This window comes from Anser cygnoides, chromosome Z, assembly GCF_040182565.1.
Source record: "Anser cygnoides isolate HZ-2024a breed goose chromosome Z, Taihu_goose_T2T_genome, whole genome shotgun sequence".
Lineage (NCBI taxonomy): Eukaryota > Metazoa > Chordata > Aves > Anseriformes > Anatidae > Anser > Anser cygnoides.
The window spans coordinates 73,995,612-74,011,133 of NC_089912.1; the positions used below are offsets into that span (position 1 = coordinate 73,995,612).

General features: G+C 35.0%; 1 protein-coding gene across 5 annotated transcripts in view; it reads right to left on the reverse strand.

Moving 5' to 3' along the window:
• PDE4D (phosphodiesterase 4D) overlaps window positions 1-15,522 on the reverse strand; it is a 562,124-nt gene that overhangs the window by 215,422 nt on the left and 331,180 nt on the right. The window contains exon 1 of one of the 5 annotated variants that reach the window (XM_048053507.2): window positions 13,183-14,528. The exons of the other annotated variants lie outside the window; for them this stretch is intronic. Within the exon in view, the coding sequence (XP_047909464.1) occupies window positions 13,183-13,307 (125 nt within the window). The 5' untranslated portion in view covers window positions 13,308-14,528. Of the gene's footprint in view, window positions 1-13,182; window positions 14,529-15,522 lie in introns of those variants that run through there. 5 annotated transcript variants of the gene reach the window in all.

Sequence of the window (15,522 nt, forward strand, 5' to 3'; positions counted from 1 at the left end):
AAGCACCTGTATTTTATGTAACTTATTATATGATGGTTGGAGGATTTCCTATTTTCCAAATTAATAAACTTGTTGGCTAGCTTATTGGCCATTTTCAAATTCTCAGTATACCTGGCTCTCAGTCATGCCTTGCAAATGAGGGATTTTATTTTATTTTATTTTATTTTATTTATTTTATTTTATTTTATTTTATTTTAATTTTATACTGGGGGAAGAGGGGTTTGGCCTAGAAACTCTCTGGCTGTTCTGGCTCTGAAATGCCACAATTTGATGGCAGAGACTAATACGGCACTAGAGACTTACAACGGACCTGTCCCAGACTAATTATCTTGAAGTTTGCTCTTTCTCATTGAGGCAGCATGTTCTGGTTGCTCTGATAAATCAGCAGAATAGGTCTCATTACAACTTTCAGCTTGAGGATGGCGTGTTTAGTGATAGTCCTGGTACTTCCTTGTATTTGATGACATCTCCCTTGTGAGATGCTACTTTGTGATCCAGAGTTTAAATAATTTTATTTTGTGAAGTCAAATCCTATCTCCATACAACCTTCAAAATACACTTTAGAGCAATTCACATCTAATTTCCCTTTGATAAGTAACATTTCTTCAATAGATGTTGTATTTCAGAGATCTGTCATATTGCATGTCATCAGTACTAGGTATTTTTACCCGTACAAACTTACTTTCTCATCAGTAACATAATACCTTCTCTCAAAGTTCAACAATTGTATTTGTTATTATCACTGCTTATCTGATTCACCATAGTATCTAGGAGTCTGAGGAGTGAAATAGGGCTCCAGGTTGTTAGCTATGAAACAAACATTTTCAAATCACAGAAAGGCTTTTATATTAATTCAAATATTTCTAGTGGGTAAATCAATCAATAGTGACAGAAAAAAAGGTTATCCAAATTTAGTAAGGTTGAAATTTATGATCCCTTCATAATATATAGCTTTTTTATCAAGTGCCATTCTGTACACCTAGAAATTAAACAGAAAGTCTTTGGGCTTCTGAACTTTCTTCATTTAACTGAATATTGTTCAGAATGATTTATATCTGCAGTACCAGATAGGCATAAAATACAGTGATACAATAGCTTTGCCAGACTATGAGGATGTATCAATGATCCTATTCTAGCATCAGGAACATTTGAGAAAGCATTGTTAGCAAGCATCAGTACTACATATCTAAGTGATATTTAAGTGACAGGAAGAGGTTAAGTGTTTTATTAAAAAGTAAAATTTGAAATGACAATTAAATCATAATCCAATATTCTGCTTAGAGAACATTATAGTGTTTATAGCACTTCAGCATATGCAAATGAAAGCTGCATCTCATCAGTTGCTGTAATACTGAGGACAATATTTATTATGTGCCACATGAGGTGTCTAAGTCCTGGACAGAATTTGAGTTGCAGATGTTCAGTGAATCAGCAAAGCACACAGAACTCCTCTTTTTCTTCAAATTATGGTATCACCAAAAAAAGGAATAAAGCAACTGCAATAGCTTACCCATCAAAAAGATGACAAAAATGTTCCAGTAAAAAAGAGCTTCCTGATTAGGAGGGATTGTAATTACAAATATATGACTTAGAAACTGAAAGGAATACTCTCAAAAATCTTACTGAAATTAATAAACTGTGGTGTTGTGGTTTTTGTTTGTTTGCTTGTTTGTTTGTTGTTTTTGTAAGGCAACATAGCAAAATCTTGACTGCAAGGAACTACAAATAAAATTTCCATTCATTTTAGGGCTACTTTACATCGTCAAAGCAATATGTGGAAGACTGCAAAGAAGAGTACAAGCATGAAATATGAAGTTCAGAAGGGTAAAAAAGATGAAAAATACATTGGAGAAAGCAACTGTATCTAATTCTCTATGAAGAGAGAAAAATACAATGACAGAATGAGCAAGTGAGACTGAAAGCGGTTTTATGGCATGAGAATTACATCAGTATCATTCCCTGATAATACAGAAGTGAAAGAGCAACTACTGAAGTTAGATCTGTGGCATATTAGTCCTTAGTAGACATTAGCTTGTTACATGAAGGCTTCTCACCTAGGTGTCAGCAAAACTAACCTTTTTCCTGAAGAAGAGAATTGCAAGAAAATAACTGGCATAGTCTTAATATTTCTTAATAAAGATACCAAGATACATATGGTTCAGCAATCAGTTTCAGACTCAGAGAAGCATATGTTAAAAACAAATGGGTTTATCATCCAAACTTCCATTTTGCATATATGCAACTACTGAAATACTAATGGGTGATATTCACCCTTATCAAGTCAGGGACACACCCCACAGTGTAAGCATCCGCTTCAAATTTCTTGTTTTTTGTTGTTTTGTCTCAGTCATAAAGCTATTTAAATGTATATTTCCATTACTAAATAAAAAAGGTAGTAACAATGAAGTTGCTATGTTTATCCATTGGCCAGAATCTGTTGCTTTGTGCATTGCTCTTATTTACTTTTTGGAATATATTTGTTGAGATCCAGTAAGCTTTCCTAATAGCGATTTGATTTTGTTTTTACTGAAAAGTAACGAGAGATTACGGAAAATACACAACTGTGCTTATATGTTTACACAAATCAAACATATTGCAATTTATCAGGACTCTCTTCAACTGAAGCTCTCAGTGGAGAGCTTCCTAACATTTTTACTTCTTACCAGTGATTTCATTAAAATTATAAATGCCTGATATGAAAACAAAGTTGTGATGGATATTTGCCAGTTGAGTCACAAAACAGACAAGTGTTAATGAAAGCAGATGGAAAAAAAAGCAGGAGTGTACCATATACACACCTTTTCCTTGTCAAGGAAGTCGTAGCTATACAACCAAGTATTATGTCACACAGAAAATCCTAGCTGGCTTTTTGTGTTCTACAAGGGGAGATAAAGGGATAATATCAAGTCTAATACTCTGCTCTTAACCAGATTTGAAAGCACTGGCATCAGCTTTGGCCAAATCTCTAGCCTGAAAATATAAGCGATTACATACTGGGCAAATTTCTGAACCACCATAGTCAGATTTAACTCGTAGAAAGAGCCATAAATTAACTTCCTTTGCATATATATTTTTTTAAGTTTGAAATTAGATTTATGCTACTTAATGCCTTTGCAATACTCCCTTAAAGGACTCAGTCCAACAGGAATGTTAGAAGCTGCATTTACTGGAGGGAAAAAAAAAAAAAAAGTTATCTTTTAGACAAGACTGAGCTAAAAACCAGTCATGTATGTTGGAAAGGAGAGTCAGATGACCTGATTCTAATCATATAAAATGGGAAGTCTAGGAAATTCTGAAAAATGGTCATCACATTAATTCTTCTATTCATTTATATTTTTACTCTTACACTTTTTTAGGTTTCATACTGTCAAGAGACATACTAATGAGAAAATCAGGAAATTTTGACTAGACATCCATTTTTGACTAGACATGTGACTCAAACTGGCAGAATCATAACACTAACCAAAACAGAAAAGCAAGATCCAGCTGCAGGAGAAGTTAGCCACTGGCTTTGCCAAACATACAAAACAACAGAATGCATTTTGTTTCTTGATATTTTGATTTGGGTTTCAAAATAATCACTCTACAACACATACAGAATTCACATTGCTTGCACAACAGATCTCCCACCGGAGAGTAAACAAGCCACACAGCTTCATATTGAGTGATAACTGCTTTCATTTGATATGGCAAGTATTGCCCATTGATCCCATTTTCACTTTCCCTTTGTGCATTCCCTTAGCCCCTTTGCATGATCACAATACGCAGAGCTCAGTCAGAGGTTCAGTCCACTGGATTGCTGTGACAGGCTATGCATCCTCTTCTCCCTCAAACACATTATATACAGCCCCAAAAGGAGGGGCAGTCTTCATCAGCTATGTTCTACCTCAGACATATTTTTAAAAATGAGGGGACAAAGCTTGACAAAGCTTGAAGCAAAATAAATAAATAAATAAATCTGTTTGGAGACCTAGATAGGTATACTTCCAATGCTGTCTCTTTCATTATTGTTTTGCATTATTTTTGCAGATTCTAAGTAAAAAGGACAAACACTTAATGTAGAACTGCTTATTAAAAACTTTGAATGTCCTAGTATATTTTTATACAAGATTACAAGGGTAGTTAACATCGTTAACAATGATTTGATTGAAACATTGATTACAAGAGTAGTTAAAATTGAAAATGTGTCTGTAACAAGGTTATATTTAAATGGCAGAAAGTTTATCTTTCTGTTCTCTATTTGTTCCATCATAATTCCTAACACCATTTTGTTCTTTGGCTGCTAGAGAGCACTGAGAAAATGCTTTCATAGAAAAAACAAACCACCAAGATTGTGTTCCTGAATGGAAACTGCTGTTCAGAGCCTCTGGATGTGTAGGTGAAATTCAAATTCTTTACGCCTTATGCCTTACCTCATATTTATCTGTGTTCAATTAAATCTGATACTTTATTACATACAATGCACTGAGGTCCTTCTGCAATTCTTCATAGTCCATTTCTGTTGATACTCTTGAGAAGGATTTTGGAACATCACCACCATGTTGTTTGTGACTCACCATGACCTACAAGTTCTCTCCTAAGAGCTGCCAGTGCAGCTGCTGAATTGTTGATACTTCCAGTCTGTTCATGTTTTCTAAGAACTTTGTGCTTGCCTGCCCTGAATTTCATCTGGATTGACTCTCACATATCCTAAATTAAGGACAGTTAAAGACAGTTAGTTTAGTTATCCTAAACTAAGCTTTTGCAGCTTGTAATCCACACATTTTGCAAGTACTTTTTATTTCATCACATAATTTAAGATCTTCACACAAGCTAACTTAAGTCACCTTAATTGACCTTAAAAGTTTGCAGCTTACCATAAACAAATTTAAACCACATGGATTCTCAGTTTGTACTAATTTAATCAAAACCACATTTCTCTAGTTTGCTTGCAAGATTCTCGTGGGACAATACCATAAGCTTTCCTAAAAGTAAGGTACATAAAATTCTCATCTTTCTCCTAATACTAGTCCATTTACCCTGCTAAAGAACAGAATCCCTTTGATTGAAGATAATTTCTCTTAATCTGCACTGGCTGTCGGGGTTCTTTTCCACTTAATTGTCTACTAGTTGCATATAAATTGATTGTGTGACAAATCATTAACTATCTTTCTGGGCATGAAAACTAAGGTTCAAATATGCTTTTAAGCTTAAAGAGTTTCCTTTCTTCAGCATAGCCACTGGAACCACTGGTTTGCATGCTTTTAGGCCATCACAAACCCCAGGCAAAATATTTTAGCTTTGATTTGTGACAGACAAAAGGCAATATATTCAACCAGCCAAAAGTTAGAAACAGCAGAAGATATTTCTGCCCCAGTAAATTGGAAAGCACATTATTACATAGGGCCAGCACCATGGCTGGTTCAGGAATTGATTTACAAACAGCTCAAACATCCATTTCAGAATTAGGAACAGAGCAGCTGGCTGAGAGCACTGAGAGCTCAAATTACCTGTTTTGTTTTGTGACTACATGTCTGTCCTAAGCTCTCAGACCTCAGTCATGGAGAATGAAGCTAAGGTATTTTTTCTTCACACTGCAAAAGGCCGAAGGGTTGTTACCACAGATCAGCTAATGTGCAGTAACTCAGTCCTGTGTTTCAATACTCTGGTTTCAGCTGGTATCGTTAATTTTTTTCCTAGTGCCATGTTTTGGATTTAGGATGAGAATAATGCTGACAACACATTGACGTTTTAGTTGTTGCAGAACAGTGCTTAACACTAAGTCAAGGACTTTTCATCTTCTCACACCACCCTGCCAGCAAGGGGGCTGGGGGTGCACCAGGATCTGGGAGGGGACACAGCCAGGACAGCTGGCCCAGGATGGACAAAGGGATGTCCCACACCATGTGGTGTCGTGCTGAACAATAAACATCATGATTTGGCTGGGAAGGGCTGCTGTTGCTCAGGTACATGCTGGGCATCAAACAGCAGGAGGTCAGCAATTGTGCTGTACATCCCCTGTTTTGTAAATTCCTTTGTTATTTTTATTTATTGTTATTTTCCCTTCTTTTTCCATCCTATTAGACTGTCTTTATCCCAACCCACAAGTTTTATTTTATATATATATATATATATTATTTTTTTTTCTTTCCTATTTCCTCCCCCAACCCACTGGAGGGAAATGAGCAAATGGCTATGTGGTGCTTAGCTGCCCACTGGTCTAAACCACAACACTCAGCCATTAAGAAGACTGCTGTACAATTTCTTCTGACAACTTTTCCCCCAACTTTTTAAAGATGGAGCCCTCACTATTTCTCTTGATCTATCCCACTTCAGGACAATATAGAAAGTACTCATTAATTATTCAACTAATTTCTTAGATATTTTCATTTTAAGACTTTTAAAGAGCGTGGCTCTGAACACTATAAAACTGTATGTTAGTGATAAAAGCTGCTTTTCATTCATGACAAAATTGCCTCAAATGAAACAGCATTTTACATTCTTAATGATGGAAATGGCAAACTTCAAGTTTCAGTACTTTTGCTGACACAAGCTTTTCCCTTATATTTTGAGCTATGCTTCCAGTAAAACCCCTAGTGCTCAAATCTGCCACCATTCACTCGTGTGTTTCCATGAAATTTAGTGTTGCCTAAAACAGGTCATTTTCAATGTATTGGTACTTGGTTTCAGCACATTACTGTTAGTAAAGAGAAAGCTGAAATCAATCTCCACTTGCATGCTAACCTACTACAAACAAAAATCAGTTGGTCTTTATTTTTCTTTTCTCCCTAGACATTGCTATTTACTATACAGTATTTGATAACTGATTAATTAACTATATTCAAACTGCAAAAAGCCATGTAATCATCAATAGCAACTATCCTGTACTTACTGTTACATGAGAAATACATTTTTTTAATGTTTAAACTACTTTGTTATTCTGCAAGTCATTATAATTTCCAAAAATATTCAGTGCCATCATTTCTTCACTGGACTAACTCTGCTTATACTATTCAGACTGCTTTTTCCTTTTGTTCAAAAACATCTTCTGCTTTTTCTCTTTCAAAATAAAATTAAGCAACACATAAGCTAATATATATCATGATACAGATCCTTAAGAACAGTATTCTTCTAGTAATTCTGAACTAAGGGGGAAAGCTACCAAAACTGAAGTAGTGAAAACATCACCAAAAGTGATTATGTTTAACAAGAAACTGAACAGAAACAAACTAGCCAAAAAACTAAGTAAGTTAACAAAAATTCTGATGGTGTTTTCACCATTTGATTTATCATTTTAGTGTCTATACTTGCCTAATAATGTTGACATCTGTGAGTTATCATTCTACTCTGAGATTCTCATCTCCGTGTTATATTTCAGAATCTTACAGAAGCTTCTGTTAGAAAAAAATTGAAGTAACTTTCAATTAGTTAAGAAAATTCTTTTCTCCCTTTATTTACTGTAGTTCCTTCTAGTCATCAAGCAAATAAGCAAAAATCATGAAAAAAATGCATTTCTCTAACATATTTAAAGTATGTTTTACTGAACATAGAAAAACTTGGACACTCCTTAAAGGTACCTATTTTATTTTTTAGGTTGTCTAAGACACAAATACTTTGCCAGTGTCCTCCAGCTAAGTCTCCCTTGAAAAAACTCCTCTTAATTACAAAATGAATCAAATGAAATACAGAAATAAAACATTAGATGAGGTAATTAGAACTGAACTGAAAATCCTAAAATTTAACTGGAAAAAAAAAAAGAAAAAAAAAAAAGGCTTCTTGGCTAGTGGAACGTTTCTTATTTTGCTTTGTTGTGGAGGTGCTTTCATAATGTTTTCATTAATTTTTTCTATGTCAACAAGTTAAACAACTTAAACCTAGGACTTTCCCCATAAAGTATGTCTCGTGTAACAGTCATGCACTGACGGTCACGCATTAAAAAGTGAGGGTTGTAACAAAAGCAGGCCAGCTAGTAAAACATACTGTGCTGTAAATGTTCTGTAGTCACAGTTGTCTTAAACCTTACCAAAGTTTAAAAGGAACAAGAATGAAAGCAAAAAATGATCATTAAAATCTCAGTGAGCTCTGTGCAGCAGCAGTTAATCATCTGGCGTATTTATAATGAAAGGAATTAATGAAGAAAATTTGTATTGGACCAAGTTAAATAGCAGTAACAGTATATTCATGCCTGTGAGAAGAAAAGATAGAATGAAGAAAAATGTATGATTTAATGTTAAAAAAATATATATGTTTTCTACTACTGGAAATTGGATATAAAATTAAGAAATTATAGTACTTAAGAAATTATTATTCCAAATCTATGTCAGTACTGCTCACAAACAAGAAGCAAATAAAGTAAGCACTTCACAGTTTCTACAACAGTAGTGTACATTGCAGGGAGGTAAAGCAAGGTGGTCAGGACTGTTGGGATCACCTGACATTCATGGTAGGAAAGAATGTCTGTTTCATAGAAACTGAAAAGAAGAGTGTGTGCAAACTCTTTCAGGCACTTTGCCCACAAAAATATCATGTATTAGGGGAAGAACAAAAGGGACAGAAATTGCAAGGTAGTGTGAGTAAGTGTTACGTTATCTACAGAGGCCAGTGCTGTAACTATGACATGGTTAAGCATCTTCTCAATACTGAAAGGTCAGGAGATAAAAAGCAACCAGCTAATCAGAGTCCATGATGATGGAGAAAGAGGTAGGAAAGGGAATGGGAATTTTCCCATGAGGAACAGTTTTATCAGTTAGTTTAGGATCTTTTTTAGTGTGCCACTACAGAATGATGTATGCTGAATTGAAAACACCATCACCTACTAAAGCAGCATTTATTTCAAGCATCCTGGAGCATTGAAAGCTATCACTTCCAAAATAATATACCTCACAGAGTTTACAGCTAGGCAAATTGAAGGTGTATGATGAAAATGCATACATTAGAATGACTCTGAAGGAACAACAAAAAATGTTCTAGAGAGAGTTTCAGGCAGAATATAATATGGGTACCTAAATGTTATAATGTAGAAGATGCTTGTTGGAATTAAGGTTGCTCACATCAACCAGAGAGGATAACAGAAAGAAATTAAACAGTTGATCAGCTCCCTGATACAGGTCAGTTTGTGCCACAGATGAAGAAACATTTTGTTTTTTAATAAGCAAGTTTTATATCAAAATCAGACTAGCCAAGTGCTCCTTACATTGCCAAATCCAGCTATACCAGCTTACTGAAGTACTGGATGAGCACTGCATACTATATACTGTGTTTAAAAAACAAACAAACAAACAAGCTAATTTTCCCCTGCATGTTGAACACAATTTCCCTCTATATTCTTTTTTCAATAGAAGAAGAAGAAAAAGCAGGGCTTCTTTATGTCTCTCAGTTAGAACAAATAACTTTTTTTCCCACCAATTAGTTCCCAATAAAGTCAATTCCTACTTGGAACATGATGTGCTTTTCATCATGGTTCACCATAATAATATTGGAGCTTACCGATTGTGTCATTCTATTTTAATGGACATGAAGATATAACTAATACATGAACATTAGTCCAAGTCCTAGGTCCCACCACTGCATCACTGCTATTGAAACATTTCCATGGATACCATTAAAATGAATAGCTTGACGATTTAACAGAAAAAGCTACTTGTACTCAGATATAGGCCTATGTGAGAAACAGTCTTCTTTTTTGGCTAGCAGTTTTGTGATCTCATCCTATTCCAGAACTGAATCCTAATGCAGAATGGGAATTTCAAGTGACCTAAAATTTTAAAAGCCCTACACTTCAAATAAACTGTAATGTTTTTGGTATTAAAGCTATGAAATATTTCTTTTCCATGTATTTTTATTTATTTATTATTTCTTCTATTCAGAGACTTCAGAGGCCTCCCTCATAATATATCTAAACCAAAGTCCTTTGAAACAGAAATTTGACACATTTCTTAATACAGATATAAAGAAATTATCAGTTTGAAAAAAATAATAATAATAAACTCCAAACAATTTGATGATATAACTCTGTAAAAAGTTTCACTTTTAAGAAATACTTTTAAAATACAAAAATACTTGTCTCTGTTTTGGTAGCAGCCACTAACACAAGCATGAGAATATTGCAAAATGTGTAAATGTATGAGTGGGTATGTGTATAATGTATACATGCATACATACGAATTACTGTTTTCTTTAAAAAATATCTTGCAGGTATCAATGTAATACATCATTCTCACTCCACAGCCTAGTTACAACTCCCTGGTGTCTGCTATTAGTATCTGGTTATGAAAGATGTATTTGTTTCCCAAAATCTTGTCGAATTATTCACTAATGACTAAACTTAGTCAGCTGAGAGACTTCTTGCATGTTAAGTATTGAATTTAGTGCAATCTTTGAGAGAAAATCTCATAGCCCTACAAACAGAAAAACTGCCAGAAAACTTAGACCCTGGGTATAGAGAGAGCAGACTTCAGGCTGCTCAGGGAACTAATTTGTAAGATCCCCAGGGATTCTGCTTGTGAAGACATTGTGGTCCATCAGTGCTGGTCACTTTTTAAGTACCATCTTTAGAGCATCAGAGAAGGCAATTCCAAAATGTTGGAAGCCAAGAAGGTGGGGAAAAAGGCTGGCTTGGCTGAGCAGGGATCTTCTTCCAGAGCTTAGGTAGAAAAGAGCAGTGTATGGACTCTGGAAGTGAGGTCAGGTGACGTGGGAGGACAACGGAGATGTTCACCACTGCAGGGAGAAAACCTGTGCAGCCAAAGTTCAATTTGAGCTGAAGCTGGACAGTGCTATGGGGGACAACAAAAAGGGCTTTTTCAAGTATGTTAGCAGCAAAAGGAGAACCAGAGATAACACTAGTCTGTTACTTGATGTGGTTGGTCACCTCACCAATAGGGATGTGGATAAACGAGAGTTGTTTAATGCCTTCTTTGCTTCTGTTTTAACACCAATGATGGGCCCAGGGACACCCAGAGCCCCAAGTTAGAGGAAAAAAAAAAAAAAAAAAAAAATGAGAATGCTACCTAATACCAAACATTGCCCCTAAACTCCTTCCAACTGCACTCCTTCCAACCAGTTAAATCTGTGTTTTCTTCTGCTATGTAGAAGAAGCCTCTCTGCAGATCCACACTCAGAAAGGAAGACTAACTTGGCCTATTAGCAGGTAGGAGTTTTCCTAGTGAAACAGTCATCTTAAGTATTGCATAATCTCTAGTTCTGGCTCTGAAGTTCTAATCATTTCCTTAATTTTCACTATAAGAATATTTCCACTGACTTTAATATTACAGAATACTTTAATTATGATATTTGTTCTCCCAAGAGCTCCTAAGCAATACTCGGCACCGTAAAACTAATAATTCTTTGCTTAGAAATTCTTTACCTACTATATTTTGGCAAGTTCTACCTTAAACTAGTGCAACTGAAAAAAATGACATATGAACACTTTGTGTCTTTGAAATTAACCTGTGCATAGCATCTCTTCTGCTCCCTGAAACGAGAGCAAGGAGTTCCAGCTCTATGGAGTGCAGCTTTACACTGTTGCTTGCATGGGTTTTTTAAAGGAAGTGAAATCACGGATAAAGACCTATGAAATTTTGGGGGGTTGGAAGAATTTAAATTCCTAATACTATTTTTAGTGACTTTTATTTTCCAGCTGATTTCATTTTGAGCTTTCATGAGAGGAAGGAGAAGGACATGCAGTCACACAGTGCAACAACCTCTTCTATGAAAACCCAGAGGCTACAGAGTTACATCAGCTATTAAACAGGTTAAAAACTTAACTAAAACAGACGCTAAATAAGAAAGGGTCTTCTTTATAAAAGGCAGTTTTACACTGGCTAGAAATTAATGTAATGTCATAGAAAGAGATCAACAGATGTATTGTGTCACACTTAGTGGATGCTAGCTAGCATCAGCCTCCATGTGTCTCAACAGCAGCAGAGACTGAAATATTTTGTGAAGACAGTATAAAGGAGGAAATTTCTTTGGCTTACACCTACAGATCATTCACTGGTGGTAAAATCAACTTATGAACTTGTTCATCAGTATGTGAATTTCCATGTCCTTTTATTATTTTTTTTTTCTCTGTATATCTGCCAACTCTGACTGATGTGTACTCACCAAAGACTGGAGTTTCCATGGTATCACATGGTTTTTTCCATTTTCATTTCCATTTTCCATTTTTCCATTATCAGAAATATTACAGAAAAGTATCATTTTTCTGATACTGCAGATTTTTTTTATTGCAGATTTCACATTAGATTTTTTATTCTCCACGTTAAAGTTTGGCTTTTTCTATTTAAAATCTACTTATAGTCTTGTCATTTTGATAAAAAGTCTCATACTTATGTACTATATATGAAGGACTTGAGATTAAAAATATTTATTTAAACTGAAACTACAGCTGGAATATAAGATCATTTTTCTTAAAGTAGTTAAAAAAAAAAAATCTCACTAGTTTACCTTTTACTAAAATGAGTCTTTCCTAAAACTCTAACTGGATAACAGTAGTTCTCTGATCCCAGATGGAATTTTACCTATATGTTTTTTACACTATGACAAAATAAAAGGAGATTGATTTTTACACAAGAACTTGAATCATGTCTTTCAACCCCATTCATAAAATAAGTTTCTCTTCTTGGCATAAAATGGCATAGAAATAAATTCTGTCACAGTGAATAACATGCAAAAGGTTGTTTTTAGTTATTTTGTTAAAATACAAGACATATATATTTCAGATTAAAAGATATTAAATATTCCATGTTGTGCATACTATCTGACAAATAGGATTAAAAATAAATTCTGACCAATCAAATTCATAATATATTTTTGCTTGAAATTTAGAGATAACAATAAGCCTCATTTACTTGTATTTAAAAACTTAAGTAACATTTCTTCCCTGGAAAACTGTCAATTTATTACTGCAAATACATACAGTACTATCCTGTCCAAAGAGAAAAATAGGCTGAATAGATTGTTCATACCTCTGTGAAAAACAGATAAATTTCTGCTGATATAAGCCAGATATTTATTGTAGTTACCTGGTACTGTATTTTTTTTATCATTGCACTTCTCTTCCACAGTTCAATACTGAATACAAACAAAGCATATTTAGCATGCCCCTTCTCCCCCTTCCTCAGTGCACGAACACAGAAGGTTTAAAGGCAGCAAGCTGTAGACAATGCAAACACTTTGCTGAAGAACAATAAAGTCTCATACCGTCTTTTTTGCTGTTTAATGTCAATTGGCTTGTTAATAGCATAAGGTGATCCATGAATGTAAGCACTCCGGAATCTAGCCACTTTCTTCAGAGTCAGGTGCTCACAGTTGGATGGTAAACTCATTGTATCCCAATAGAAGCAGCATAAGACTAGTAGCCAAAAAGATGCATTCCTGGGAAAACTAGAAACAAAATGTGTTTGGATGGAAAGCAAATGCTCCTCTTTTCAGCTGCAGCAGCCACCCTCGTGTATGCAGGAAGTCGGCTGCTTATTTCCATCCAGTCATACTCCAACCAATTACTGATTAAGCAGATAAAGCGGAAAGTCTCTCAGGAACCATTTTACCCTACTCCTAGGCACTCATCTTTTCTCTAATTTTTTTTTTTTCCTTTGTTGGAGTCAGGCAATAAGCACAGCACAATCAGTTAAGAATAATGTCTAAAAGAGCCACAGACTGAATTCACTTTCAAGCAGTGGGTGGGTCAGGAGAACTACTGTTGCATATATCAAAAGATCTCTGTGGGATGACAGGGATCTATCCACTGGTAAATTTGAAAAGGTCAAATAACTTTTCAGATGCATGGTATGAACTCAGATTGATTGAATTTGTACACGTATTATTTCAGAATTTAATCCATGTAAAGACAAAAAGATGATCACATACGTTTCTGTTAAGGAAGTTTTATATTCTGTGATATATTTCTTACTGCACAGCATCACATTCTCTGCTAATGCAAAGTAACAAAACACATACAACCTCACAGAAGAACTTGTTCAGTCTTCAATCAACAGGAACATATTAAATTGTTTTCTCAAATTATAAAAGACACTGTTTTTTATACATTCAAATCCTCAAAATTATTTATATGATTTTCTTTATTTATGAAAGGGCATCAAATCAGCATCCACAATTTCAGCCTCTGTGCAATGTTCTAAGAGGTATCAAGTACAAAAACCTGAGCAGTAGTGCTTCAATAGTACCTTGGAAATCACATCAATATCAAATTATTAAATAGATTTTACACTCTAGCATGAAAATTTGAGGCATACAAAGGAGATTTATATTCAGTACCGAAAAAGTTATACCACAGAGAACTGGAAAACTGGGGGTTTTGTATAAATATAAATATAGTATGCACCTAAATCTATCTGGCTAATATTAATCCTCATGAATTGCTGGAATTAAATCAAAGGAGGCTGCAAAGGTGGAACCCCAACAGGAAACAAGACAAAAAGAAAGATAAGCCTCCTTGAGAAAACAATTGACGGGGGAGTGTTCCTGAAAAGGAAATACCCTCTGCCTGGCTCCAGTAAGAGTGGCAGAATTTACCTTTCTTGGGCTGCGGAATGCTAGGGAAAGAAAAAAAAAAAAAAAAAAAAAAAAAAGAACCAGGTATTAAGGAGGCATCCCAAAGCATCCCAACAAAAGTAGACAGTAGGGCTACCCACAGAAAGACGTCAAAGGAGGCTGCATCTCCTTGACATTGCTACAATTAACTGGAAGGGGGGATCCTTACATGATCTGACAAGAAAAGTTCAGATATGCACATTGGTCATGTGTTTGGTCACATTTCTTCCTATGTAATTTGTTGAAGAGACAGAAATTAGTTCATTTTTTGAAAACATTGATCTGTGAGTGAATTCAACTATTTCAACTAATTCTCAGCTCAGAAGTAACCGAAGTGACTGATCTTGCACTGCTGGAACAGGAGGGACTGGTGCCCAGGGAGGCAACCACAGTGCAGCCGTACCACAGGCTACCACCCCCAGTGGCTCGCTGAACACTGAAATTATTTGTCCTGTATCTCTGGCAGGTGTCAAAATCCTCAGACGACTTGGTAATTAACAAAAAAAAAAAAAAAAAAAAAAAACAGACAAAAGGCTGACAGTCATCTGTCCTTTACCTTTTCTTTGTGTCAAAACTGCCATCATAACAGCCTGTTTTAAGTTGTTCTTTATTCCATTTATGTCCTAAAACATTTTTGTGTGCATAATTCAAATATAATTTTGCATACTCAATAATTTTAAGACTGAACTCAAGTTAAGTAAACTTTATTCTGCATTAACAGCCACTCTAAGTAAAAGGCTATTCATGAAAAGATAAAAATAACTGAAATGAGACCGCCTGAAAATCTGCTTTACGTGTGTCAAAAATACTATAGGCTACATTTATTTCTAGAAGATATCAGCAGTTAAAAATCCTTTAGAAATGAACTCAAGTTTGTAAAACATATAGTTAAATGAATAAATTAGTTGAATTTAATCCCTAAGTAACAATTCTCCAGCTTGTAAATACAGCTATTACAAAAAAAAAAAAAAAAAAAGCAAACAACTCTCA